At 40.6% G+C, this 27,459-nt stretch overlaps 1 protein-coding gene across 6 annotated transcripts in view; it reads left to right on the forward strand.

Moving 5' to 3' along the window:
- Positions 1–27,459, forward strand: part of LOC115131585 (collagen alpha-1(XIV) chain-like) — a 94,519-nt gene that overhangs the window by 32,132 nt on the left and 34,928 nt on the right. For all 6 annotated transcript variants that reach the window (XR_003863974.2, XR_003863975.2, XM_029663403.2 and 3 more), the window contains 11 exons: positions 5,228–5,367; positions 5,685–5,811; positions 6,193–6,332; positions 6,823–6,955; positions 7,308–7,376; positions 9,039–9,181; positions 11,550–11,679; positions 13,073–13,195; positions 14,780–14,929; positions 17,469–17,585; positions 25,601–25,747. Coding sequence is in view for 4 of the 6 variants with exons in the window: in XM_029663403.2 (XP_029519263.1) it covers positions 5,228–5,367; positions 5,685–5,811; positions 6,193–6,332; positions 6,823–6,955; positions 7,308–7,376; positions 9,039–9,181; positions 11,550–11,679; positions 13,073–13,195; positions 14,780–14,929; positions 17,469–17,585; positions 25,601–25,747 (1,419 nt within the window). In the remaining 2 variants the exon portion in view is untranslated. The remainder of the gene's footprint in view (positions 1–5,227; positions 5,368–5,684; positions 5,812–6,192; positions 6,333–6,822; positions 6,956–7,307; positions 7,377–9,038; positions 9,182–11,549; positions 11,680–13,072; positions 13,196–14,779; positions 14,930–17,468; positions 17,586–25,600; positions 25,748–27,459) is intronic.

The following is a 27,459-nucleotide window of genomic DNA, read 5'->3' on the forward strand; positions in this document are numbered from 1 at the left end:
GATATCTACCGGCTGAGCATGAGATATTTACTGTAGGTGTTTAGATGTTTGGTTAGCCATCAGGCCTAGTGAATTTACATACTTCTGCCTGTATCTTGAATGAGCGATATCAAGCCCTGGCAAGCTTTAGAACAAGACCGAACGAACAGGCTGCCAAAACAATGGTGTTTGTGCTGATTTGACATTTCAGAGCTATTTGGGGGCATCATGTTAGGGTTGAAATTGACAATCTGTCAGTCACCACTTTGCTAATTAATGTGTTATTATCTTTCTTTGAACGTTCGTAAGGGAGATGTCACGACATGTACTGTAGATATACAGTTGTAGTCGGAAGTTAACATACACTTTGGTTGGAGTCATAAAACTTGTTTTTCAACCAATCCACAAATTTCTTGTTAACAAACTATAGTTTTGGCAAGTCGGTTAGGACATCTACTTTGTGCATGACACAAGTAATTTTTCCAACAATTGTTTATAGACAGATTATTTCACTTATAATTCATTGTATCACAATTCCAGTGGGTCAGAAGTTTACATACACTAAGTTGACTGTGCCTTTAAACAGCTTGGAAAATTCCAGAAAATTATGTCATGGCTTTAGAAGCTTTTGATAGGCTAATTGACATCATTTGAGTCAATTGGAGGTGTACCTGTGGATGTATTTCAAGGCCTACCATCAAACTCAGTGCCTCTTTGTTTGACATCATGGGAAAATCTTAAGAAATCAGCCAAGACCTCAGAGAAAAAATGGTAGACCTCCACAGGTCTGGTTCATCCTTGGGAGCAATTCCAAACGCCTGAAGGTACCACGTTCATCTGTACAAACAATAGTACGCAAGTATAATCACCATGGGACCACGCAGCCGTCATATCGCTCAGGAAGGAGATGCGTTCTGTCTCCTAGAGATTAACGTACTTTGGTGCGAAAAGTGCAAATCAATCCCAGAACAACAGCGAAGGACCTTGTGAAGATGCTGGAGGAAACAGGTACAAAAGTATCTATATCCACAGTAAAACAAGTCCTATATCGACATAACCTGAAAGGCCGCTCAGCAAGGAAGAAGCCACTGCTCCAAAACCGCCATAAAAAAGCCAGACTACGGTTTGCAACTGCACATGGGGACAAAGATCGTACTTTTTGGAGAAATGTCCTCTGGTCTGATGAAGCAAAAATAGAATGGTTTGGCTATAATGACCATCGTTATGTTTGGAAGAAAAAGGGGGAGGCTTGCAAGCCAAAGAACACCATTCCAACCGTGAAGCACAGGGGTGGCAGCATCATGTCGTGGGGGTTCTTTGCTGCAGGGGGGACAAAATAGATGGCTTCATGAGGCAGGAAAATTATGTGGATATATTGAAGCAACATCTCAAGACATCAGTCAGGAAGTTAAAGCTTGGTCGCAAATGGGTCTAAAGCTTGGTCCAAATGGACAAGCATACTTCCAAAGTTGTGGCAAAATGGCTTCAGGACAACAAAGTCAAGGTATTGGAGTGGCCATCACAAAGCCCTGACCTCAATCCCATAGAACATTTGTGGGCTGAACTGAAAAAGCGTGTGCGAGCAAGGAGGCCTACAAACCTGATTCAGTTACACCAGCTCTGTTAGGAGGAATGGGCCAAAATTCACCCAACTTATTGTGGGAAGGTTGATGAAGGCTACCCAAAACATTTGACCCAAGTTAAACAATTTAAAGGCAAAGCTACCAAATACTAATTGAGTGTATGTAAACTTCTGAACCACTGGGAATGTGAGGAAATAAATAAAAGCTGAAATAAATCGTTCTCTCTACTATTATTCTGGCATTTCACATTCTTAAAATAAAGTGGTGATCCTAATTGACCTAAGACAGGGACTTTTTATTAGGATTAAATATCAGGAATTGTGAAAAACTGAGTTTAAATGTATTTGTTAAGGTGTATGTAAACTTCCAACTTCAACTGTATGTGTTGTTCCACGAAATGAGTGCCTTTTGCATCCCTTTGATATTTTAAGTAGATATTGTGCACCCATATTACATTTGACAAAACTGCTATATTGAATGAAGTGTCCTTTAATATAGACCACATGGAGAATTCAATCAATCAGATTTTTTATATGAATAAAGACTGGCTAAAGTGCCAAAATTCAGCATTCTGACATGTCCCTCCATGCACCCTCTGTCACTTCTAGGAAGATATAAACCCCCTTAACACCAGAATTACTCCACGTTTTCACCGTCATTGTAAAGCCCTAGATATTTTGTTGATTTAACAAAGTCATTTCTGAAGATTATTATTTATTTGATGTGATTAGTGATTAATTTACATGTGTCCTTGATTTCAACCCTGTTACGTGAACTGAAGTCTCGTTTTAATATTGTGAAACTATTCCTTAATTTTTTTGAAGAAACATTGAACATCTAATAGTCAATAATCATTGTGTTAAAGGAGGTGAGCTGGATATATTGTTTTTGTCAATTTTCTAGTGTTTTGTAGTGGAAAACAGCCGGTCGAGCATAACACATCAACCCTTGTAGTGGAAAACAGCCGGTCGAGCATAACACATCAACCCTAGATAGACTGGCAAGAAATGTTTGAACAATTTCATTTGTTTTGTAAAACTTACATTCAATTGCCACTCCCTGTTTCACACATCAAGTTTCCATTCCACCTGTCACAATAGGATTTATGGCTGAGTTAAGATGAAATTGTCAACCTTGTTACGGTCAACCCAGTTACATTATTTGGCACTTAATAGGCACTTATTATAGTCATTTTTTGTATGTAACCTCTTGAGATGGGAAAACATGTTTTTTATTAAGTTGAACATGTGCCCTTTATGACAGAATGTTAAAATATAGTAAAATCAAAAGTTTTTTGAGGACCAAGTTATACTTCTCAAAAGGCACGGAATGGGTGGAACGACCCTTACAGAGACTTAAAAACAGTTTAGAAAGTAGTTGTCCTTACACGTTTTGTCTGTTTTAAGGCTACAGGATAGTGCCTTAAAGGGATAGTTCACTCAAAATAAAACTTTGTTGGATGTGGTGTAGATCCAGCCTATATGTCTCAACCCTAATAGAATGGGAAAGATAAACACGGTCTTAAATACTGTTAGAATTGAGGTACGTAACATGATCTAAATAACATATTGTGTATTCTCAACTCATTTCAACATCTGTCCTATGTCCCACTGTTCAGCAGACTGATGGAATGAAACTTGCCCTGCTCCTATTCTTACTGAACAGTGGGGACCCTTAATCTCCTTCCAGAGGGCAACAACTCGAAACATTGGGCAAGATTGTTGGTGTGGGTCCTCTCTGATGCGCTTGGCATTGGCCCTTGCCCATTTATCGTAGAGGCCCTGAAGCCCCTTGCACTGCAGCCCACAGAGCTTGGAATCCAGGTTCATAGACTTCCTGGGGACACCTTTATGAGCCACTGACAGCCCTCTGTACCAGACCAGGAACAGAAAGTCAGCACACTCTATATGACAAGTGTAGTAGTTGGAGAGTATCCATGTGTTGACATTTCAGTTGTCTCAGTCTGCGCAGGAGTTGTTGCCACTTTTTATTGATGTTCTGGGTGTTGGCATTAAACGAGAGTGTGCTGTCCATGATGATTGCCAGCCACTGGGGAAAAACTGGTTGAATCAATGTTGTTTCCACGTCATTTCAACCCAAAAATTCAATGTGATGACGTTGAATCAACGTGGAAAACTGATTGGATTTGAAAAATGTCATCAACGTAAGGGAATTTCATATTTTCTTCACACTACTTTTAACCTAATTCCAATGACATGGTGAAATTTGTTATTGATTTGACGTTGAATTCACACTAGTTGACAATTCAACCAAATGTACATCAAAACTAGACGCTGAGCTGACGTCTGTGCCCAGTGACCAGGTAAACTCCCCACTCTCTCTACCTGTTTACCACCCAGGACTAGGTGGCTCACTGGGTCTGCCTTTCTCCTGAAATCAATGAGCAGTTATTTTGTTTTGTTGATGTTGAGTGTGAGTGTGAGGTAGTTGTTATTGCACCAGTAATGAATCCTGTTCACTTCTGTTGGGAAATGCAGTCATCTGAGAGGTCGACAACGGCGCTGTCACCTACATATGTAGGTGTAGCTGGAAACGGCAGATTTTTTATGGAATATCTACATAGGCGTGCAGAGGTCCATTATCAGCAACCATCACTCCTGTGTTCCAATGGCACGTTGTGTTAGCTAATCCAAAATTATCATTTTAAAAGGCTAATTGATCATTACAAAACCCTTTTGCAATTATGTTAGCACAGCTGAAAACTGTTGTCCTGATTAAAGAAGCAATAAAACTGGCCTTCTTTAGACTAGTTGAGTATCTGGAGCATCAGCATTTGTGGGTTCAATTACAGGGTCAAAATGGCCAGAAACAAATAACTTTCTTTTGAAACTCGTCAGTCTATTCTTGTTCTGAGAAATTAAGGCTATTCCATGCGAGAAATTGCCAAGAAACTGAAGATCCTGTACAATGCTGTGTACTACTCCCTTCACAGAACAGCGCAAAGTGGCTCTAACCAGAATAGAAAGAGGAGTGGGAGGCCCCGGTGCACAACTGAGCAAGAAGGCAAGTACATTAGAGTGTCTAGTTTGAGAAACAGACGCCTCACAAGTCCTCAACTGGCAGCTTCATTAAAAAGTACCCGCAAAACACAAGTCTCAACATCAACAGTGAAGAGGTGACTCCGGGATGCTGGCCTTCTAGGATGTTATTTTAATGGACAAAAAATGTGTTTTTCTTTAAAAAATAAGGACATATTTAAGTGACCCCAAACTTTTGAATGATAGTGTAGATCCTTGCCAAACTTTAAAACCTTTTTCTCCAACTTTATTTCCAATTCCCTCATGAACCCAGTTCACCTTCACTGCATCCTTTTCATGCTCCCTGCGTCTATAACTAAATGCTGACCCTGATTTAAATTGAGGTGAATGAAGCGCATCAAGAAAATCCAGGGAGTAATTCTAAGCAGGACTTCTATCCCTACCTAAAGTGAAGCTCCTTGTTAAATTTTAACTTTGCCAGAGAATGTGTTTTGTGCGCAAAAGGCCATTCTTCTGCCCTTTTGTTCCTCGGAAAAGAACTCTCAAACAAAAAGAGTCACGTCATGCACCGGTGGGAGGGTGACTCAGGTTCTTGTGTTTAATTACAACAATATTAGGGTTGACCTGTGAGCCGTGTTCCTGTTCTCTGCCCCACTCTTCTCCCAGTACCCCTGACCCCGGCGCGGAACCTGCGCTTCTCCAACGTCGACCACAGCTCTGCCAGACTCACCTGGGAGGCGACGTCCAAGAAGGCCAGCGGTTACCGCATCATGTACGTCAAGACCAATGGAGTGCAGACCAATGAGGTGAGTGCTCACAGCACTTGGCCAATAATGTAGCTGGACTTTAAGCCCATGAATAGATTGTGTTAATGTTAATGTCACAGACTTTCCCCCTAAAGAAAACCTTTCAAAAAACAGTTAGCATTTTGCTAACATATAAACCTTATAGAATGTGATATATAATCTGATACATGATTCTGCCTGATGTATAGAAAAGTAGGCATCACTGGAAGGATAAATAAAATAAATAAATATATTTATATACAGTATATATGTTTTATTGTCACATAGAGGGACTCACCTTGACCGTTAACCCTGACCTCTCTCTTCGGTGGCCGTAGATGGACGTTGGCCGTATCACCACCCTGTTGCTAAGGAACCTGACGTCATTGACCGAGTACACGGTGGCCATCTTTGCTATCTATGACGAGGGCCAGGCAGAGCCCTTGACTGACAGCTTCACTACTAGTAAGACTGCCTCTACCTGTATAAGCAATGTTATTGGCAGTTCTTGGCTTTCAACAACAGCCATTATAATACAAAAAAGACCATAAATGTTGTGGCTTCTAGAATGTGCCATAGAAATATAATTATTAAAACGGACGTTCCCATTCAATTCAACGTTCCGTGATGGATGGGCATTCTATTTCTCTGGAAAGTGCTACCAAATTATCTAGCTGCATTTGAAGAGGAAACACTGATGTAAGTCATGAACACTTTCTTACATGTGATAAAGTGTATCTAAAAGAGAGTGCTGACTGAATATGACCACTCATATGTGGGATGCCAAAATGATGTGGAACTCCTTCCATTATTTTGAGGCTTCTTTACCCTTTGTGTCTAAACCAGAGACGGTCCCAGAGCCTCTGAACCTGAGGAGCAGTGAAGTCTCCACAGAAAGCTTCAGGGTCACCTGGGAACACTCAGCCCAAGATGTGGTTCTTTACAGACTCACATGGACCCCCATCAGAGGAGGAGACACTAAAGAGGTCTGTGTCTGGCTGTCTTATCCAGCTGACTGACTGACTGGCTGGCTGAATGGATGCACAGTTCTCTTTCTGTCTGTTACTGCAATTATGTTTCATTCTGGTGTCTCACATCAGCTACATCTATGACTGCAATTGAATTGTCTCTGCTAGAAGGTTTTCAGCTACGTGATTTCTCTCAGGTTATGCATGCTGTATTGGAAGTTGTATGACTCACCTCCCAATGCTTGGCATACTTTCTATCACATCCCTGAGCAGTTTAAGATTGACCATCTATCAGGCATTCATTGAATGTTGACACAAAGCCAGTCATGCTAGATACAAATATGGATTGCTTACTTACCTTCTACAGTATGTGTTTGAAGGGTTATTTTGAAGCCCTTTTGGTGACTGTAGAATTCCAGTCCGTAAGTGCATTTGGTAGCAGCAGAAATATCCGACGTTGACTCAACTTCTCACTACATTCTCCTCCCTCCTTCCCTCTATGGTGAAGATGCTAGTGAACGGTAAAATGAATAGCCACCTGCTGACTGGACTGAGGCCCATTACTGAGTACGAGGTCTCTCTGATTGCTGTCTTCAGAAACGAGGAAGAAAGCAACGCTGTGACCCTCACAGAGTCAACAGGTAATTAAAGAAAACTCCACTCCAATCAGGGTTAATTGAACATTGGGGATTGTATTGATTTAGTGTTGCCACTGTGCTACTGCTTGCTCTTTAGGGGCTTTGAGGCGGGTTACGAGTAAGCACTTTGTGACATTCAATGCATTTGTTAGAATCGTGCATGTCCACCACACACAGCTTAGATACATACCCATGTCTTGTATGTTTGCTACAGTGAGACTGGTCTTGAGAAAGACCTTGGTGCTGAAACATTGTCATTAAACAGTCTAAACTATAGACTCCCCTCTTATTTTTCTTTTGAAGACTCAATGTACACATTTACTTAATTGATCTGACCATTTTGTCTGTTTGTCAGTGGCAAGAACAACGACTACCACAAAAGCTACTACTACCACAACTACCACACAAGCTACCACCACAGCAGGTAAATTAGATTTTTTCGGTCTTGTACTTGTCGTGTCTTTGGCTATGCCGGATTAAGTGATATGACATGCTATTCTATAAGATCCTTTCTCTGGAATAATATTACCTGATTGAGCTAATCATGCAACTGTAATTAACTAGAAAGTTGGGGCACCACGAAATAATATTTATAGAGCTTTTATCTTCCGAATAAACTCTTAAAGACCTAGTAATATTTTACATCAATAGCAGTCAATATTAATCATCACCTTATTTCAGTCTCATCTGAAAGTTGTAAATTCTTGGTTATCTTCACGAACCCTTGTAAACAAGTTGAATCAGCAATACAAAATTGGGTTTAATCATTTATTTACGAAATACCTAACTAATCACACAGAATTACATATACACAGAATGAATGATACCTTGATTACAAATTATATCATGAAGGAAAACGTCCCTAGCGGAGGGAACAGATTTGACAGCTGGTTACACAAAGAAAAGGGGCTGGGTTTGAGTGAAAGAGCGGGAAGACTGAGGAACAATGGGAGAAGCGATGTCTCTATCGTAAATACATTATCTTATGCATTAGTGAATAAGAGTTCAAAGTTCATACCATTCGCAACCAAAGCTCACGCTGAGGTTGGCTTAGTTCTGTAGTTGACATGTTAGTCCTTTTAACGTATAGACCGTCGTCCTCACATCCTCGGAACAGGAGGTTATATTTTCGTTAAGTCTTTATATAGTGGAGCGAGGAGGATGTGTTTGAAAAGTTTTATAACCCATGTCTCTTCACAGGGGCGGGCCACTGATTGAGCAGAGCCCTAACCTTATGAAACCCCAAATCTCTCATTTGGAAGCTACAATTACATTTCATCTCTTCACCAATAATTTTATATTCAAACATTTAAATTGAACAACAATTCCATGTGAATCCGATAACTACAATGTGCAGACTTTCCACTGTAGAGTTTATGTCATCATATCATTGATGAGAATGTCTCAGATGACAACCGAACTGACATCATATTCATTAAGTACCACCGCATATGTTCAATTGGTCGGATTACCAGAATATAGTTCATTTCCCCCCACCTTCTGATGTTCCCAGAATCTCTATGTTAACCAAGGGATTTTCAAATGTCACATCAGTAGGGTAGAGAGAGGAAAAGGGGGGGAAGAGGTATTTATGACTGTCATAAACCTACCCCCAGGCCAACGTCATGACATACTGTAAAGATTTTTATAAAGGGATTTTTTCGGGAGCTTTTAATAGTATTTTCCCCAACTTGTCCTGTTGATTATAATAGTGATGGTAATGATAATGGATTGCATTTAAATAGTGCTTTTCACTTGGTTTTAAATTGCAACTCACCTCATCAATAATATGTAGCTATGATCTCACCAGGATCTCTGTGTTTTTGTTTGCTGTTTCTTTCTGCACTGTTGCGTCATTAGTCTAATGTTATTGTGTTTATTCAAATGTATGCATCCACCCACACCGTCTGCATAGTAAAGCCACCTGGTGTCTCTCTCCTCGCCCCATTTTCCACCTCCCTTTCTCAACTCATCCTTTTCCAACCTCCCCCTCCCTCCACCCTTACTCTCCCTCACTACCCTCTTTTTCTACCTTCCTCCAACCTCCTGTACCCTCTCTCCCTCCCTCCCTTCCTCCTTCACCCAGTTGTGCGTCTGGGTGTGAGGAACCTCCTGCTCAGCGATCACACCACCTTCAGCATGGAGGTGTCCTGGGAGCTGCAGGACCGCAACGTGCGTCAGTACCGCGTCGCCTATGTCACCGCCAGGGGCGATCGTGCCGAGGAGACGGTAAGACGCAAACAAGAAGAATTCCTTTCTTCTCCGTTAGTATGATTCCCAAGATCTCCACAGCCTAGCTCTTTTCAATGTCAGCCCTTCCTCTAATTCATATTTAAGATAAACAAAGTATGACCCCCACCACGCTTCCTAGTATGACCCTCTTTAATGGCCACTACAATAAAAGCAGCCCCTCGCTCTCCCATTAGCGATAAGCTTACATTGTCTGAATGGATTAGTGTTGATGTCATTCATTCAGCCAGTGTCTCTTGAGAACGCACTGCTCTTGGTGACCTTCCAATGATTAGATATGTATGTATGGGAGAAATTGGGGTTGTATGGTAGTTTGTGGCAGATGCATAGTGATATAGTGTTTAATCAGATTCCTTATCTATTGATATCAGAATGTTGTAGTCCGCTTTGTATTTGAAAACTGGTGGTGGGAATGTTGTCGATAAGTAGTACTTATCTCTTGTATAAACCTTGCTGGTTTTGTAATGCGGCATCCCAAACCAATGTTACAGCCTCATTGAAAGATAACTGTACAATGCAATCATGACTTTCAATGACAAAACACCAATTCATTCCTAGTCCACTGCTATAGTACAGGAAAACCGGGAAAAGCCACTAACGCCTCGCATTTTGTTTCTGAATTCACTGGCAACTTTCAGCACCACAGCCTGAACAGCTCCCATCCAAACACAGGTTATTGAAGGCCAGCCAGGGAATAAGAGCAGTAGAGTGGAACCCACAGCCATACTTTGTAGTAAACTCAAGGGGATTGAGAGTTTGCATTCTTCACAGATACTTCATTCCCAACTAGTTTGAACCGGATAAATTATAAATAGTTTGAGGGAGCGACCAAGTTATATTTTTTTTAGGCAACGACGGTAGCACTGGGACTTGGCTACTTGGGTCACACTCCGTCCTGCGGTCCCCCCCTTCGAAAAAGATAGCTGCTATTTTCATCAAGTTGGCCTGAAATTGATTTGTCAAACTCGCCACTTGTCACGGCTGTGGAACTTTTTGGGATGGAGGCGAGGCTAGACCGCACACGCTCGGAATGCAAACAGGAATGAGAGGAGGAATGGAGAGTGGATGAGGGAGAAACAGAGACGGAGAGAGAGGGAAGAAGAGGAGACGTGGCTGCAGTCCAGAAATGACAGACATTCTAGGTGATTCTGAAATGAGACAGCCTACATTACGAATTCACAGTGTTCACATGTTGAGTTATGCGTTGTGCCGTACATTAGTCAATTAACTTCTATAGCCTAACTCCTGAAGGTTTAAGTATCTTGTTTGACTATTTTTCCAATTAAATGTACTGATATCAGTGTTTAGATAGACATTGAATTTGAAATGGAGGTATAGACTATTATTAATTACATTTGTTCATAAATTGGGGGCAAAGTACAAAAAAACATACTTTTAATTGTTTACTTTTGTAGTCCGACAGTCCAGGTCTCGTTTCTCCCACTTTTGTCTCTCACCTCTGCCCCTTTGTGCAGGCTGCTATCCTCCTTTATCCCCAAGCACTCCCTGGCTTAACGACCCACAGCCTTTCCTCATTGTGGCAGGAAGTCCATATAAGGCTTGGGGGTGGAGCCAGGTACCTGCAAGATATCTCTCCTCAATTACCACTCCCCTCAGCTCTCCCTGCTGTCTGCCACAGTACATACAGAGATTCATACGCAACCAGAGCCAGTATGATTCAGATCTTTTTTTTTTGCTCAAGTGCATTCCTGACATGTTCTTAGCTATTTTTGGGAGAGGAATTCTTCTTTGTCATTCACTGATTCCCCTTCATGCCCTAGACTAGAGATTCTCCTGAATACAGTATCAACTTCCTTCATCTGTGTCTTGTAATCATTCAGTTTACTCAGTCATTTGCTGAATGGTTTTCTTCAGTGTAGCATGTTCATTCATGCACTATCACACGTTATTACACATAACGTAAGGAGATGAAGATTTGCTTGGCGGCAGGTATCCTAGCTGTTAAGAGCGTTGGGCCAGTAACCAAAAGATCACTGGTTCAGAGCCTATTTGAGCAAGGCACAAACCCAATTGCTGCTATTAGTTGCTCTGGAAAAGAGCGGCTGCTAAATTATGTAATGTAAAAGACGTGAAAACGGAAGTCAGATCAATTTCTTTGTTATCACTAAAAACAAAGACATCACAGAGCTCCTATTAGCTAGCCTGATACCAGATATTTTTGGCTGTCTTGCCAACTCCTATAGTCAGACAGGTCTGCTACAAGGCTACAACTCCAGTACATTTAATCACCAGTCACATTGACCCAGCATGTCCCTCCACTCCAAACAATACCAGAACCTTGTCGTCCTCATATTGTGATTGGCAAATGTGTGTGTGTGTGTTCTAGAAAATGGTCCCAGGTGGTCAGAACAGCCTCCTGCTGCAGCCACTGCTGTCTGACATGGAGTACAAGGTGACGGTCACCCCGGTCTACGCCGACGGAGACGGCCCCGGTGTTAGCCGCATGGGACGTACCTGTAAGTCTGTCTGCATGACCTTCTCTCCATGGTGACACGGACTCTGAGATATACAGTACCAATCAAAAGTTTGGATACATCTACTCATTCCAGGGTTTTTTTTTATTTTTACGATTTTCTACATTGTAGAATAATAGTGAAGACATCATAACTATGAAATAACACATATGGAATAATGTAGTAACCAAATAAGTGTTAAACAAATCATTCTTCAAAATAGCCACGCTTTGTTTTGATGACAGCTCTGCACGCTCTTTGCACACTGAGTGTACAAAACATTAAGAACACCTGCTATTTCCATGACATAGACTGACTAAATTAATCCAGGTGAAAGCTATGATCCCCTTATTGATGTAACCTGTTAAATCCACTTCAATCAATGTAGATGAAGGGGAGGAGACAGGTTAAGGAAGGATTTTTAAGCCTTGAGACAATTGAGACATGGGTTGTGTATGTGTGCCATTCATAGCGTGAATGTGCAAGACAAAATATGTAAGTGTCTTTGAACGGGGTATGGTAGTAGGTGCCAGGCACTCCGGTTTGAGTGTGTCAAGAACTTTAATGCTGCTGGGTTCTTACGCTTAACAGTCTCCCGTGTGTATCAAGAATGGTCCACCACCCAAAGGACATCCAGCCAACTTGATACAACAGTGGGAAGCATTGGAGTCAACATGGCCAGCAGCCCGCCCCCGGTGGTTGTCAGAAGCTGAAAGCACTCACATCATTAACAAACATTTTTGAATGGAATTCACATTTTCATTCTCATTCTTTAAAAAGCTTACATGAGTAGTTACTGATTATTTTCCCTGCTCTGAAAAGAACAGTCCCTGGACACCAATTTGAAATGTATTGTCCACTTTAAGAATGAAAAATGAGGCAATCCCTCAAACAACAATGTCACATTGAATGTGTGTGTGTGTGTATATGTATGTGTGGGTGTGAATGATTTGTACTGTATGGAACAGGTCTGGAGAAGTCATGCTAACTCTACTGAATCCAGTTGTAATTCAGTCCAATGCTGTGAGTCTGGCTCAAAAAGTTAGTAATCTTAAAGCCCATCAGACATGTATCGTGTTTAATTTAAGAACTCCCCAGTGTGCTTCTCCTTTTAGGACAGGAGGATGGAGTGACTCATATGTACGCAGAGTTTCTCATCTACAATTCATAACTGTACTTGATGAAAATGTACCTTATTACTGAGTGAGTTCTGTTCTCTCTCTCTCTCTCTCTCTCTGTCCATCGCTCACTCACTCTATACCTCTATCTCTCTCTCTCTCTAACTTTCTGTCTGTCTCTTTTGTTCTTTTTCCATTTAACTCTCCCTATATCTATCTGTCTCATGTCTCAATACTTATTTCCCACCTATCCATCTCTTCTTTCATTCATCCTGCAGTGCCACTGTCTGCTCCTAGGAACCTGAGAGTGTCGGAGGAATGGTACAACCGCTTCCGTATCACCTGGGACACACCCCCATCCCCCACTATGGGCTATAGAGTCGTCTACAAACCCATCTCTGGTATGTACACACACATTCATGCCCCCCCCCCCCCCCACACACACACACAGTACTGATTATTTCTAAAGACAGCCCATCTTACCCACATAAACCCTACATTATCTATACTGCTTATTAAAAGCATATATTATACGGTCCTTCTCTTCCTTTTACTACTACTACTATTACTACTACTATTATTACTACTACTATTACTACTCATTTTACTACTACTACTGCTATTACTACTATTACTACTACTACTACTACTACTATTGCTACTACCACTTTTACTACAACTATTACTATTACTACTACTGCTACTATTACTGCTACTATTACTATTGTTACTACTACCACAATTACTATTACTGCTACTACTGCTATTACTACTACTACTAATACTATTACTACTATTAGTACTACTATTACTATTACTACTATTGCTATTGCTGTTATTACTACTATTATTGCTGCTACTACCATTGGTCTATTACTACTACTACTATTATTACTACTATCACTACTACTACTACTAGTACCACTACTGCTGTTACTACTACTATCAGTACTCCTACTATTACTATTACTACTAGTAGTATTTTACTACTACTACTATCACTACTAGTACTACTACTACTATTACTACTACTACTACTACCATTACTACTACTACTATTAATATTACTACTAATGTCACTACTATTACTAGTAATAATACTACTATTACTACTACTATCAGTACTCCTACTACTATTACTACTACTATCAGTACTCCTACTACTATTACTACTACTATCAGTACTCCTACTACTACTATTACTACCACTACTAGTACTAGTACTACTACTACTACTACTACTACTATTACTACCACTACTATTACTAATACTAATATTACTAATATTACTACTACTACTACTACTAGTACTGCAACTACTATTACTACTACTATCGGTACTCCTACTACTACTACTATTAATACTACTATTACTATTACTGCTACTAATTTTACTACTACTGCTACAGTATTGCTATTATTACTACTCTTATTACAACTACTACCATTAGTATATTACTACTACTACTACTATTATTACTACTATCACTACTAATACTAGTACTACTGCTATTACTACTATTACTACTACTACTACTACTACTATTGCTACTACCACTTTTACTACAACTATTACTATTACTACTACTCCACAAAATGCTTATTAACAGAGAAATACCTATCATGCTATTGATAGGATGCCCTCTGGTAGAGGGCAAAACCGCATTGACACAAAACATATTTAAAACTTTCCACACAATTATGTCTAAAGCTGTTTTCTGACTGACAAGCCACTACACTCAACTCCACTTCACCCTTAATACGATGCAGTATTCATGAAATTCATGCAATCACGGACAGCTGAAAAAAAATCTATAATGTTTTAAATGCTCCTTAGGCGAGAGTAGCCTACGAGTTCTGCAAGCAGTGTGCTGTAGTATGTGTGGTAGTGAATGTGAGCTGTCTCTCTCTCTCACGCACACACACACACACACACACACACACACACACACACACACACACACACATACCTCTCTTCTCCACAGCTCCGGGACCTGCTTTGGAGACCTTTGTGGGCGAGGACGTGAACACCATGCTGATCCTGAACCTGATGAGCGGTACTGAGTACGGCGTCAGGGTCATCGCCTCCTACACTACCGGCTCCAGCGAGACCCTCACCGGCAAGGCCAGGACATGTGAGTAGACTAGCCCCAGGTAGAATGGGACTTGAGAATTGATACTTTGCATAATAAACAGTTAATGAATCGATAATTCAACTTATTTAACTTATTTAACTCAGCGCCTCCAGGTAGAACGGGACTCCAGAATGGACACTGTGTATACTGTAACTGCGTAATTACTTACTTACTTATCCTCTTCATGCCTACAGAACATAACAAACCTTTACACTAAACAGTTTAATACTTACTACAAGATTTTTGGTCACATTGATCGCTCATCAGAAACAAGACAATTTACAACAAATAATGACATTTTTAGATATTATACCACTTTCGTTAGTCATCATCTTCTTTCCAATCCAATGTAAGATTGAGTTAGACCCCTCTCTACATTTACCCAGAGTGATTAGGGTTCAGTGCCTTGCTCAAGGGCACGTCAACACATTTTTCACCTATTTGGCTCAGGGATTCGAACCAGAAACCTTTCAGTTACTGGGCCAAAGCTCCTAACCTCTAGACCACCTGCCGCCCCTGTAGGTTGACTGGAACTGTCTGAGTCAGTGTGAATTATTGAGTAGCATAGCTTCACTCCATCAGAGAATGAAGACGCCACAATGATATCAAGTGGCCAGGCATGCGTGCCTAATGTAGTACCAGTGTCAGCAACTCAGCACTGTAACAGAGATCATTGTCTTATTAGAGCTGGCAGCTCCCAGATAATCAGATTGTAGGGAGGAGTGGAGACTAGAGACTCGCATTCGTTTGCGTTAAGACTACGCTATCACCTTGTGCATAATAATTAAGCAAAGCACGCTTGGGTAGCGCGCGATTTTGAAGGGCATAGATAGCAATATAGCCATCAGGATAGGGGTGTCTCTTGGGTGGAGTTTGATGCCTGACTGACATACAGTGAGCATGTTAATGAACACAGCACTATAATAAGAGAAAATGGGGATGGCTCAATGTCATGTTCAAGATCTCCTTGTCTTACTGTTATTTTTAAATATAGTTGTGTTGTGAAAGTTAATGAATGGCTATATTTTATGTTATGTAGTATGTAACGCAGTCTACCTTAAACATTGTGAATTTAGTCATATGCATTGTGAAATTTGCATGTTCCAAGGTATGCAGATGAGATTATTTACCAAACAGTTGTGGGTAAATTTGTTTTTGTGACTCTCAGTACAAAACATGGACAAAATTTACTCCCCAAAACACTATATCCACCAATTTTTCACATTTGTGTTTTTTCCTCAGAAATGATTGCTTATGGGTACTTTCATGTGTGTGTAAAATATAACTGTTCTCAGATTTTGATGCATATATTTTAAATGTGTAGTAAAATGTTTGTTTTTTTGCAGAACGCTATATATCCATTGTTTAGCTGGATGCAATGTTCGCATCCTATATATTTAACTGTGATATGTAGTTGTCTCCCTTAGCTATTGTAAAATAAATGCACTTACTGTAAGTCGATCTCGATAAGAGCTTCTGTTAAATGACAACAATGTCAAATGCAAATGTTATACATACAAATCTCATATTACTGTATTGAGTTATTATTATTAGTTTAAAATTTAAATATTGATGTCACAAATGTATCATTTGTACATTTCTTTGTTAAAAATGTAGTTATTTGTTACATTTGACTCTGTAAAACATAGCTGTACTACTTATTTCTCTGAGAGTGAGGCGGATATATAGCATTTAGCAAAAAAAACATAATTATTTGTCTCTCTGAAATGAAACCATCAAGTGATAGATTTTAAACGAATACATGTCTGTCATTGAACAACATGCCATGATTAAATAGTGAAAAAACATACCAATCTTTTTCATATTTTCTTTAAACAATAAAACCTCATTTATTAACATTTCTGAAAATGGATATGTAGCATTTTGGAATGAAACTGTACTGTATGTCCCACTGAAATATTCAAACCCATAGCAGCACGCAATAATGAGATTAAGAAATGCATGCATATATTTGCATAAATGGTTTGTACTGTTGATCGTTAGGAGTAACATACCGGCACCATATTTCAACTCTCAAAATAACTTTTACGCAATGAAAAATGCATGCGTGGGTTACGGAAGCCAAGGCTCCATATATTTAGAGTCCAATTCAAATGGAGACATATACTGTGTGGCGATAGATGTACTGCCTGACGGTAAATGTCTGCTCGGTATCGTTAAGGATATGCAGGTCTTGTGCTGTATCATTTTATCACTGGTGTTTTTACCGTCACTGCTCTGGTTAAAGTCAAGTCACGATGACAAGATTACAATTCAATATGTTGCAGTATAGCATTACAGTCTACTGGATACTGATCCATAGACATGCTTTTCAGTATTAGGCCCGTTGTGAAATGGGTTCCAGTATGATATGGTGGATCTGCCACATGCAGGACAACAACAAAGGAGTTGGCTCAAGCAGAGGCAGATCTGGCATCCATGCGCACACTATGTATCTCCTTCAGAGGAGTGCTATGGTTTCCAGTGTGATGTGGTGGATCTATTACAGTAATAATGTGCCTGTCTCTCTCTGTCACAGTGTACCTTGGAGTGACCAATCTGAACACCTACCAGGTGAGGATGACCAGCGTGTGTGCCCAGTGGGGTGCCCACCGCCACGCCACTCTGTACCGTGTGGTCATCGAGTCGCTGCTCAGTGAGTACCGAGCACCACACAAACATACACTATTATCAACTTCCCTGTGCCTTTTGAACCAACAACAGTTTGTTTACGGTATTGAGCTTACTAAAAGCAAGTAATTTGTCGTGGCAGGAAAATATCCACACCCTCTCCTTACAGTATTTTTATTTTTTTATTTCACCTTTATTTAACCAGGTAGGCTAGTTGAGAACAAGTTCTCATTTACAACTGCGACCTGGCCAAGATAAAGCAAAGCAGTGCGACACAAACAACAACATAGAGTTACACATAAACAAACGTACAGTCAATAATACAATAGAAAAATCTATGTACAGTGGAGTAGGGAGGCAAGGCAATAAATAGGCCAAATAGGCTAAATAATTATAATTTAGCATTAACGATGCTGTGTGCAGACTTACACTGTACAGTAGAGTATATGCAACCAAATCCATATTGGTATTCCCACACACTGACACAGCCACTCTAGTGGAAGGAGGTGATTACCATGCGGCCACACGTCTCCATGTGGATAAGGCTGTCAGCTCACCCCTAAAATCCACATGTGATCCCGGTCAGGAATTATACTCCTGGCAGGGAATCACAGTCGGGACACGGAAGACTGCCAGGAGGAGGATTCACTTGTAATCCTGACAGAGATTTCACACATCCCAACATAACTGAATAAGGAACTGGGGGATAGTCATTTGTAACATTATTCAAATGCTGTGATATACCATGTTATTGTCACGGCAGATTTCCTTCTCTTCCTCTGAAGAGGTGAAACAAGGATCGGACCAATATGCGGCGTGGTAAGTGTCCATGGTATTTAATAAGAAAACTCAACATGAACACAAATACAAAACAACAAAGTGAACTGGCAACGAAACAGTCCCGTGTGGCACAAACACTGACACAGGAAACAATCACCCACCAAAATACCCAAAGAACATGGCTGCCTAAATATGGTTCCCAATCAGAGACAACGATAAGCACCTGCCTCTAATTGAGAACCAATCTAGGCAATCATAGACTTAATAAACACCTAGAAAGGAAACAGCCATAGACTTAATCAACACCTAGAAAGGAAACAGCCCCATAAACAAACAAAACCCCTAGACAAGAAAAAACACATACAGCACCCATGTCACACCCTGACCTAACCAAAATAACAAGGAAAACAAAGAACACTAAGGTCAGAGTGTGACAGTTATATTATGCTATATTATATACAGTATAAAGCATAACATCAGTAGGACAGACTGTACAGGTTTGGTACAGGGGCTAGTATTTGGGGTTAGAGTTTTGGTTTAGAGTCATATATAGTACAGTAGGCCTACAAGGCTTTTAAAAAGGTGAGCTGATTTGACATTTACATATCCTATAGTTAAAAAAGTGAACGATGGCTAGCCAAGTGTGAGTGGGGACAAGATATACAGTACATTCAAAACTATTCATACCCTTTGATTTTTTGTATGGTTAAAGCCTATTTCGAAAATAGTTTAAATAGTTTGTTTACCTCATTAATCTACACACGATACCCCATAATGACGAAGCAAAAACATAAAAAACTGCAATCACATTTACATAAGTATTCAGACTCTTTACACAGTACTTTGTTGAAGCACCTTTGGCAGTGGTTACAGCCTCGAGTCTTCTTGGGTATGACACTACAAGCTTGGCACACCTCTATTTGGGGAGTTTTTCCCATTCTTCTCTGTAGATCCTCTCAAGCTCTGTCAGATTGGATGCTGAGCATTGCTGCACAGCTATTTTCAGGTCTCTCGAGAGATGTTAGATCGGGTTCAAGTACAGGCTTTTTTATCTGGGCCACTCAAGGACATTCAGAGATTGCGTTGTCTTGGCAGTGTGCTTACATCCCCACAGCATGATGCTACCACCACCATGCTTCACCGTAGGGAAGGTGCCAGGTTTCCTCCAGACATGACGCTTGGCATTCAGGCCAAAGAGTTCAATCTTGGTTTCATCAGACCAGAGATTCTTGTTTCTCATGGTCTGAGAGTCTTTAGGTGGCTTTTGGCAAGCTCCAAGCGGGCTGTCATGTGCCTTTTACTGAGGAGTGGCTTTTGTCTGGCCACTCTACGATAAAGGTCTGATTGGTGGAGTGCTGGAGAGATGGTTGTCCTTCTGGAAGGTTCTCCCTTCTCCACAGAGGAACTCTAGAGCTCTGTCAGAGTGACCATCGGGTTCTTGGTCACCTTCCTGACCAAGGCCCTTCTCCCCCGATTGCTCAGTTTAGCCGGGTGGCAAGCTCTAGGAAGAGTCTTGATGGTTCTAAACTTCTTCCATTTAAGAATGATGGAGGCCACTGTGTTCTTGAGGACCTTCAATGCTGCAAACATTTTTTTGTACCCTTCCCCAGATCTGTGCCTCGACACAATCCTGTCTCAGAGCTCTACGGACAATTCCTTTGACTCATGACTTTGTTTTTGCTCTGACATGCACTGTTAACTGTGGGACCTTATATAGACAGGTATGTGCCTTTCTAAATCATGTCCCATTAATTGAATTTACCACAGGTGGACTTCAATCATGTTGTAGAAACATCTCAAGGATGATCAATGGAAACAGGATGCACCTGAGCTCAATTTCGAGTCTCATAGCAAAGGGTCTGAATACGTATGTAAATACGGTATTTTTGTTTTTTAGGTTTAATACATATGCCAAAAATGTCTAAAACCTGTTTTCACTTTGTCATTATAGGGTGTTGTGTGTAGATTGCTGAGGATTTGTTTAAATGTAATCAATTTTAAAATAAGGCTGTTATGTAACAAGTGTGGAAAATGTCAAGGGGTCTGAATACTTTCCCAAGGCACTGTACTTGTTATGCGGGTGACCGTAATTGCACCTCATTTTTGAAAATGTTAGGATGAGAAAGAAAAACAATTGGGTTTCTTGTTCAACGTGCTCTGACAGGGAGTTCCAGACACTTTTGTTCCAGATTGTAGTTAACTAGATTCTGAATTTGCATCGAAGCAGCACATTATTAGGCAAAACAATTATATTCAGGAAAAGATTCTAGGAGCCTTTTACCTTCTAAGTAATAATTATCACTTCACAGACGTGAGACTTCCAACCAACTGTCAGTGTGGGTGGGTGTCTGGAAGTGAAATTAAACCTGATGTCAAAGTGAGAGTTTGCTACTCAGTCAGTGCCATAGTCCTATATAGATATTTAAAGTTTATGAGAAGTTTTAATGCCCTCAAATTGGTCTAAATTCCATATTGTATGCCCTTCCATAGGATTATGCGAAATAAGTCCTGAATTAATGAGATAACCTGGCATTCATCTAATTCTAGCCAATTAATGACATCCAATTAACAATTTCTCCTAATATACAGTTAACATTTAGTGGGACTTATGCAACAGGTGGAATATGTCACGATCGTTGTATGGAGTAGACCAAAGCGCAGCGTGGTGTGAATGCATAGTTTAATGGATGACAAAAAAACACGAAGTACACTGAACAAAACAACAACCGGCCGTGACTGCTAATGAACAATGTGCTAACATGCAACATAACATAGACAATAACCCACAAAATACCCAAAGAAGATGGCTGCCTAAATATGGTTCCCAATCAGAGACAACGATAAACACCTACCTCTAATTGAGAACCAATCTAGGCAACCATAGAACTACATAAACACCTAGATGGACACAACCCCATAAATCTACAAAACCCCTAGACAGTGAAAACCCTAGATGAGACAAAAACACACATACCACCCTCGTCACAACCTGACCTAACCAAAATATATAAAGAAAACAAAGAATACTCAGGTCAGGGAGTGACAGTATTTCAGTTATAGAACATTTAAAATGTCTATGTCACATCAATGCTGTGTCGATCCAAATATGAGTATAATCTGTCAGATAGGGAAATAATGCAAGCAATTCATCAAGTTTAACACTGAGACCAAAACTTCATTATTATCATGTAGCGTTTCACACATTGCAATTTTGCAGCATTACCTTTGGGAGCTCCTGAAATATTACATCTATCAGCCGGCATTAGGCCCAAATTAGGATTTATGATGGCTAGATAAATATATAATTACCCAGAGAAAATACCACCTCGGTGTATGTTGGAAAATGGCTTGAATTGAGGCCTTAAGGGGAACGTTCCGAAATAAAAGATTATGGGGTGAGAAATGAGCCCGCCACCTATACAGGAGACCTAATAATGAGATTCTATTCAGATTAAGGCCACCGCTTGGGTTGCCAGATTTTTGAATAACCCCCACAGTTTGTGTAAGAGGCACAGGTCTTGATACATGTTTAAGACACAGCTTTAGTATGTTCAATAGGTGCTAATACTGTGTGCATATTCAGCTCTGTGCTTTTTGATGACTTAGAACAGTGTTAGACACAGTAGTCATTGGAAATTACTGAATAGGATGTGTTTGTAATGAGGCTGTTACTTTGTCAGAATCTCCCCACCTTTAAATTCTATGTATTACTCGTCTACATTGTCAGTGATGACAAAATATGCCAACTGTACCCTGGTATCATCTGTCATTATGGCTGTAATAATACTAGTCCTCTAATTCAGAAGATGCTTCACTTGTGTCACGCTCAGATATTGATATTTACTTGCTGCTTAAAGGGATACTTCGGGATTTTTGCAATGAGGCCCTTTATCTACAGTGCATTCTGAAAGTATTCAGACCCCTTGTCACATTCGTTATAAGGATCGGACCAAGGCGCAGCGTGGTATGCGTACATTCTTATTATTTAAAGAATGAAACACTGAACAAACTAACAAAATAACAAAACGAAACGTGAAGCTATACAAACGAGTGCTGACAGGCAACTACACATAGACAAGATCCCACAAACACCAAAGGGAAATGGCTACCTAAATATGATCCCCAATCAGAGACAACTCTGATTGGGAACCATATCAGGCCAACATAGAATTACAAAACCCTAGACATACAAAAACCCTAGACAATACAAAAACCCTAGACAATACAAAACTAACGTACCCACCCTAGTCACACCCTGACCTAAACAAAATATAAGGAAAACAGAGACATCTCAGGTCAGGGCGTGACACCCCTTCACTTTTTTCCAAATGTTGTTTACATTGCAGTCTTATTCTAAACTGGATTAAATAAAATACAAAATCTCATCAATCTACACACATTATCCCATAATAAACAAAGGGCAAACAGGCTTTAATTTTTTTATGTAAATATATTTTAAAAAATGTTTACTGAAATTATTTACATATTTATTCAGACCATTTGCTATGAGACTCGAAATTGAGCTCAGGTGCATCCTGTTTCCATCATTGAGATGTTTATACAACTTGATTGGATCATTCTTAAATGGAAGAAGTTTGGAACCACCAAGACTCTTCCTAGAGCTGACCGCCTGGCCAAACTGAGCGATCAGGGGAGAAGGACCTTGGTCAGAGAGGTTAAATGCGGTGGTTCGCACTTTTAGTTTTGCACGAATGCTTCCATCTATCCACGGTTTCTGGTTAGGGTAGGTTTTAATAGTCACAGTGGGTAAAACTGATTTGCCGAAAGGAGTTCGGGGGGGGCCTTGTAGGCATGTCAGAAGTTGGAGTAACAGTGGTCGAGTGTTGCAGCAGCGCGAGTACTACAGTCGATATGTTGATAGAACTTCCGCAGCCTTTTTCTCAAATTTGCTTTGTTAAAATCCCCAGCTACAATAAATGCAGCCTCAGGTTATGTGGTTTCCAGTTTGCATAAAGTCCAGTGGAGTTCTTTGAGGGCCGTCATGGTATCAGCTTGAGGGGTGATATACACGGCCGTGACTATAACCAAAGATAATACGGTGATAATACGGTCCGCATTTGCTTGAGAGGTATGTAATCACAATTACACCATTGTTAATCATGAAACATACACCCCCGCCCTTCATACAGTATATCCCGAAAGAGCCATGTTTCCATGAAACAGAGTATGTTACAATCCCTGATGTCTCTCTGGAAAGACTCTGATCAGGCCCTACACCCAAACAAGGGCACTGCGTTCATCCACCTCTGGCCTGCTCGCCTCCCTACCACTGAGGAAGTACAGTTCCCGCTCAGCCCAGTCAAAACTGTTCGCTGCTCTGGCCCCCCAATGGTGGAACAAACTCCCTCACGACGCCAGGACAGCGGAGTCAATCACCACCTTCCGGAGACACCTGAAACCCCACCTCTTTAAGGAATACCTAGGATAGGATAAAGTAATCCTTCTCACCCCCCCCCCCAGTGGCTGTTCCACTGGATGTCATAAGGTGAAAGCACCAATTTGTAAGTCGCTCTGGATAAGAGCGTCTGCTAAAAGACTTAAATGTAAATGTAATGAAAGAGACCCTCGCCCTGAGCCCGTCAACTTTATTATCCAGAGACTAAACATTAGCGAGTAATATACTCGGAAGCGATGGGTGGTGTGTGCGCCTCCTAAATCGGACTAGAAGACCACTTCGAGTACCTCTCCTCCGCCGGCATCGTTTTTGGTCAGTTTCTGGAATCAGTTAAATTGCCCTGGGGGGTGCGAACAAAGGATCTGCTTTGGGAAAGTCATATTCCTGGTCGTAATGCTGGTAGTGCTGGTGAGTTACCACCGCTCTGATATCCAATAGTTCTTCCCGGCTGTATGAAATAACACAAAATATTTTCCTGGCTAAAAATGTAAGAAATAATACATAAAAAAACTAAATACTGTAAAGTTTCTGATAAGATAATTATGTTCTCCAGGTACATAACCCAATTTAATTATATTACTCTCAGTCTGCAAACCAGAATTTGTAAGATCCTGGTCGAATGAAACAGACGGAGGCCCAGCTAAAATAGTCAAAAAGGTTTATTCACGGGAACGTTCTGGCGTGCACAGTACAAAGCAATTCATTTTATACTGACTTCATACGCACGCACACACATACACACAAACAGACGCACACACATACACACAAACAGACGCACACAATGTCCTGCTACGCACACACTGTCCTGCTACGCACACACTGTCTGTCTCACTACCCAGCCGACAGAGATTAGTGACCTTGTCCTTGAGACGTACTCCCCGTTCTCTCCCAAATCTCTAGTCAGGTCAGCACCGAGCTCAGACAGTCTGTGTTTTAAAATACCATAAAGACATATTGTTTTACCCTAATTCTGACTAGGACTACACATTTATTGACTATGATTTTATACGTTCTAATTATTTCCATACAATTATATGTTTCAGGGCGGAATATTCTAATCATTCAATTGACAGATAATTCTCAACTAACAGTTTCCTAAGAGCAAGAAGCGAGGCAGCCCTCTCTGTCGGTGCCATCTTAGATACCCAAGAAGACTCGAGGCTGTAATCGCTGCCAAATTTTTAATTTGCAAACTATTCTAAAAACCTTTATTTGCTTTGTCATTATGGGGTAATGTGTGTAGATCGATGAGAAAAAAAACTACAATTTAATCCGTTTTAGAATAAGGCTGTAATGTAACAAAATTTTGAAAAAGGTCAAGGGGTCTGACTACTTTCCGAATGCACTGTCAGATGTTATGTCTCTGTGTCCAGTATGAAGGAAGTTAGAGGTAGTTTTCCAAGCCAATGCTAGCTAGCGTTAGTTCAATAACTGAAATGTCTATGTGTATCTACCAGCTTGCTTTGCTAGAGACCCATAGACTTCCACTAATTTTGTTAACGCTAGTTAGCATTGGCTCGCGAAACTATGTCTAACTTCCTTCATACTGGACACAGAGACATACATTTTTTATCCACAAGTTCATCTGACTCTGGGGAAATAGATAAAGGGCCTCTGCCAAAATCACGGCGTATCCCTTTAAAGAAATATGGTAGACCCAAACCCTGGAAGAGAGGTTGTACAATAGAATGTGGACATCTTTGAATTGGAATTCTAAGAATTGGAATTCATTACATACATTTCTATGGTGAACATGCTCCTGCTAATGACAACAGCATTGACTGTGATGGTAACTAGTGGTAAACTATGTACAGTATGTGATGGTAATTCTGTCTTCATTTTAGATGGATATAAGCAGGAGGCAAGACTGGGAGGAGGAACCACCCGGCACTGCTTCAATGACCTGACAGCTAACACGCAGTACAAGATCAGTGTGTACGCCCAACTCCAGGATACAGAGGGACCTGCAGTCTCCACCACAGAGAAGACCTGTAGGTGTTCTCTTCAACAGCTGCTTAGTGTACACTCTACGATAGCCCTACAACCGACTTGCTACTATGCTCAGAAAGGTTTCTTACGATATTGTGACAATATTGTGACAACATATGTTCCAACATCACCACTGTAAAGACCTGTCGCTATCGCCCGGCCTCAACATTCTAGCTTAGGGGTTGGCAACAGGCAGCTCGTAACTGGCACTCAAAATGTATTTTGGCCCCCCAAAGTGTTTAGTAAAAAAAATGTAAGACTGTAAAATCACCAGCTAAAAATTTGTTTAATTTACGAAATCTATTCCTAAGTATCCCCGCTGTCTGGGTAGGTTCCTTGTTTCTTGTCCATCATTGGCTTATTGGTGAAATCAGCAGCCAGACAATATCTTCTTTAAGTAAATCAATCAAACCTTTATTAATGCAATTGCAGACAGAAGTTGACAACGGACACACAGCACGTATGTTTCAGAGTAAGTTCTGCAAAATAAAACATGTCAAAGTTGCTTTAATATACTTGCAGTCAACCCCTAGTGATGTAACTGCCTACATCAACACCTTCTACTCATGAGACCAAGCCCATGCATATACAGTTATACAAACTTGCAGGGGAAAACAATAGTCCAGTGTTTTCTAAGGGCTCGGCAGTAATTTTCGATTCACGTATGGCTTACAGTGGTATGTCTGACTAGTCTCTTATCTATTTACTCCCCTGCAGGGGTCTGTGTCTATCTCTTTTAGACTTGATGCGCTTTCTCACAGACACCCAGTTTTGACCGCAATGGCTCACACATCTGCTCAGACCGTTTCTATAAGAGGCAGAGACTAGAAAAGAACTGTGGAACAGTATTAAACCTTATAATGGATATACAGTGGGGCAAAAAAGTATTTAGTCAGCCACCAATTGTGCAAGTTCTCCCACTTAAAAAGATGAGAGAGGCCTGTAATTGTCATCATAGGTACACTTCAACTATGACAGACAAAATGAGAAAAAAATCCAGAAAATCACATTGTAGGATTTTTTATGAATTTATTTGCAAATTATGGTGGAAAATAAGTATTTGGTCACCAACAAACAAGCAAGATTTCTGGCTCTCACAGACCTGTAACTTCTTCTTTAAGAGGCTCCTCTGTCCTCCACTCGTTACCTGTATTAATGGCACCTGTTTGAACTTGTTATCAGTATAAAAGACACCTGTCCACAACCTCAAACAGTTACACTCCAAACTCCACTATGGCCAAGACCAAATAGCTGTCAAAGGACACCAGAAACAAAATTGTAGACCTGCACCAGGCTGGGAAGACTGAATCTGCAATAGGTAAGCAGCTTGGTTTGAAGAAATCAACTGTGGGAGCAATTATTAGGAAATGGAAGACATACAAGACCACGCAAGATCTCACCTCGTGGGGTCAAAATGATCACAAGAACGGTGAGCAAAAATCCCAGAACCACACGGGGGGACCTAGTGAATGACCTGCAGAGAGCTGGGACCAAAGTAACAAAGCCTACCATCAGTAACACACTACGCCACCAGGGACAAAAATCTTGCAGTGCCAGGCCAGTACATGTCCAGGCCCGTCTGAAGTTTACTAGAGAGCATTTGGATGATCCAGAAGAAGATTGGGAGAATGCCATGGTCAGATGAAACCAAAATAGAACTTTTTGGTAAAAACTCAACTCGTCGTGTTTGGAGTTGCATCCAAAGAACACCATA

Source organism: Oncorhynchus nerka, linkage group LG7 (genome assembly GCF_034236695.1).
Source record: "Oncorhynchus nerka isolate Pitt River linkage group LG7, Oner_Uvic_2.0, whole genome shotgun sequence".
In the NCBI taxonomy this organism is placed as follows: domain Eukaryota; kingdom Metazoa; phylum Chordata; class Actinopteri; order Salmoniformes; family Salmonidae; genus Oncorhynchus; species Oncorhynchus nerka.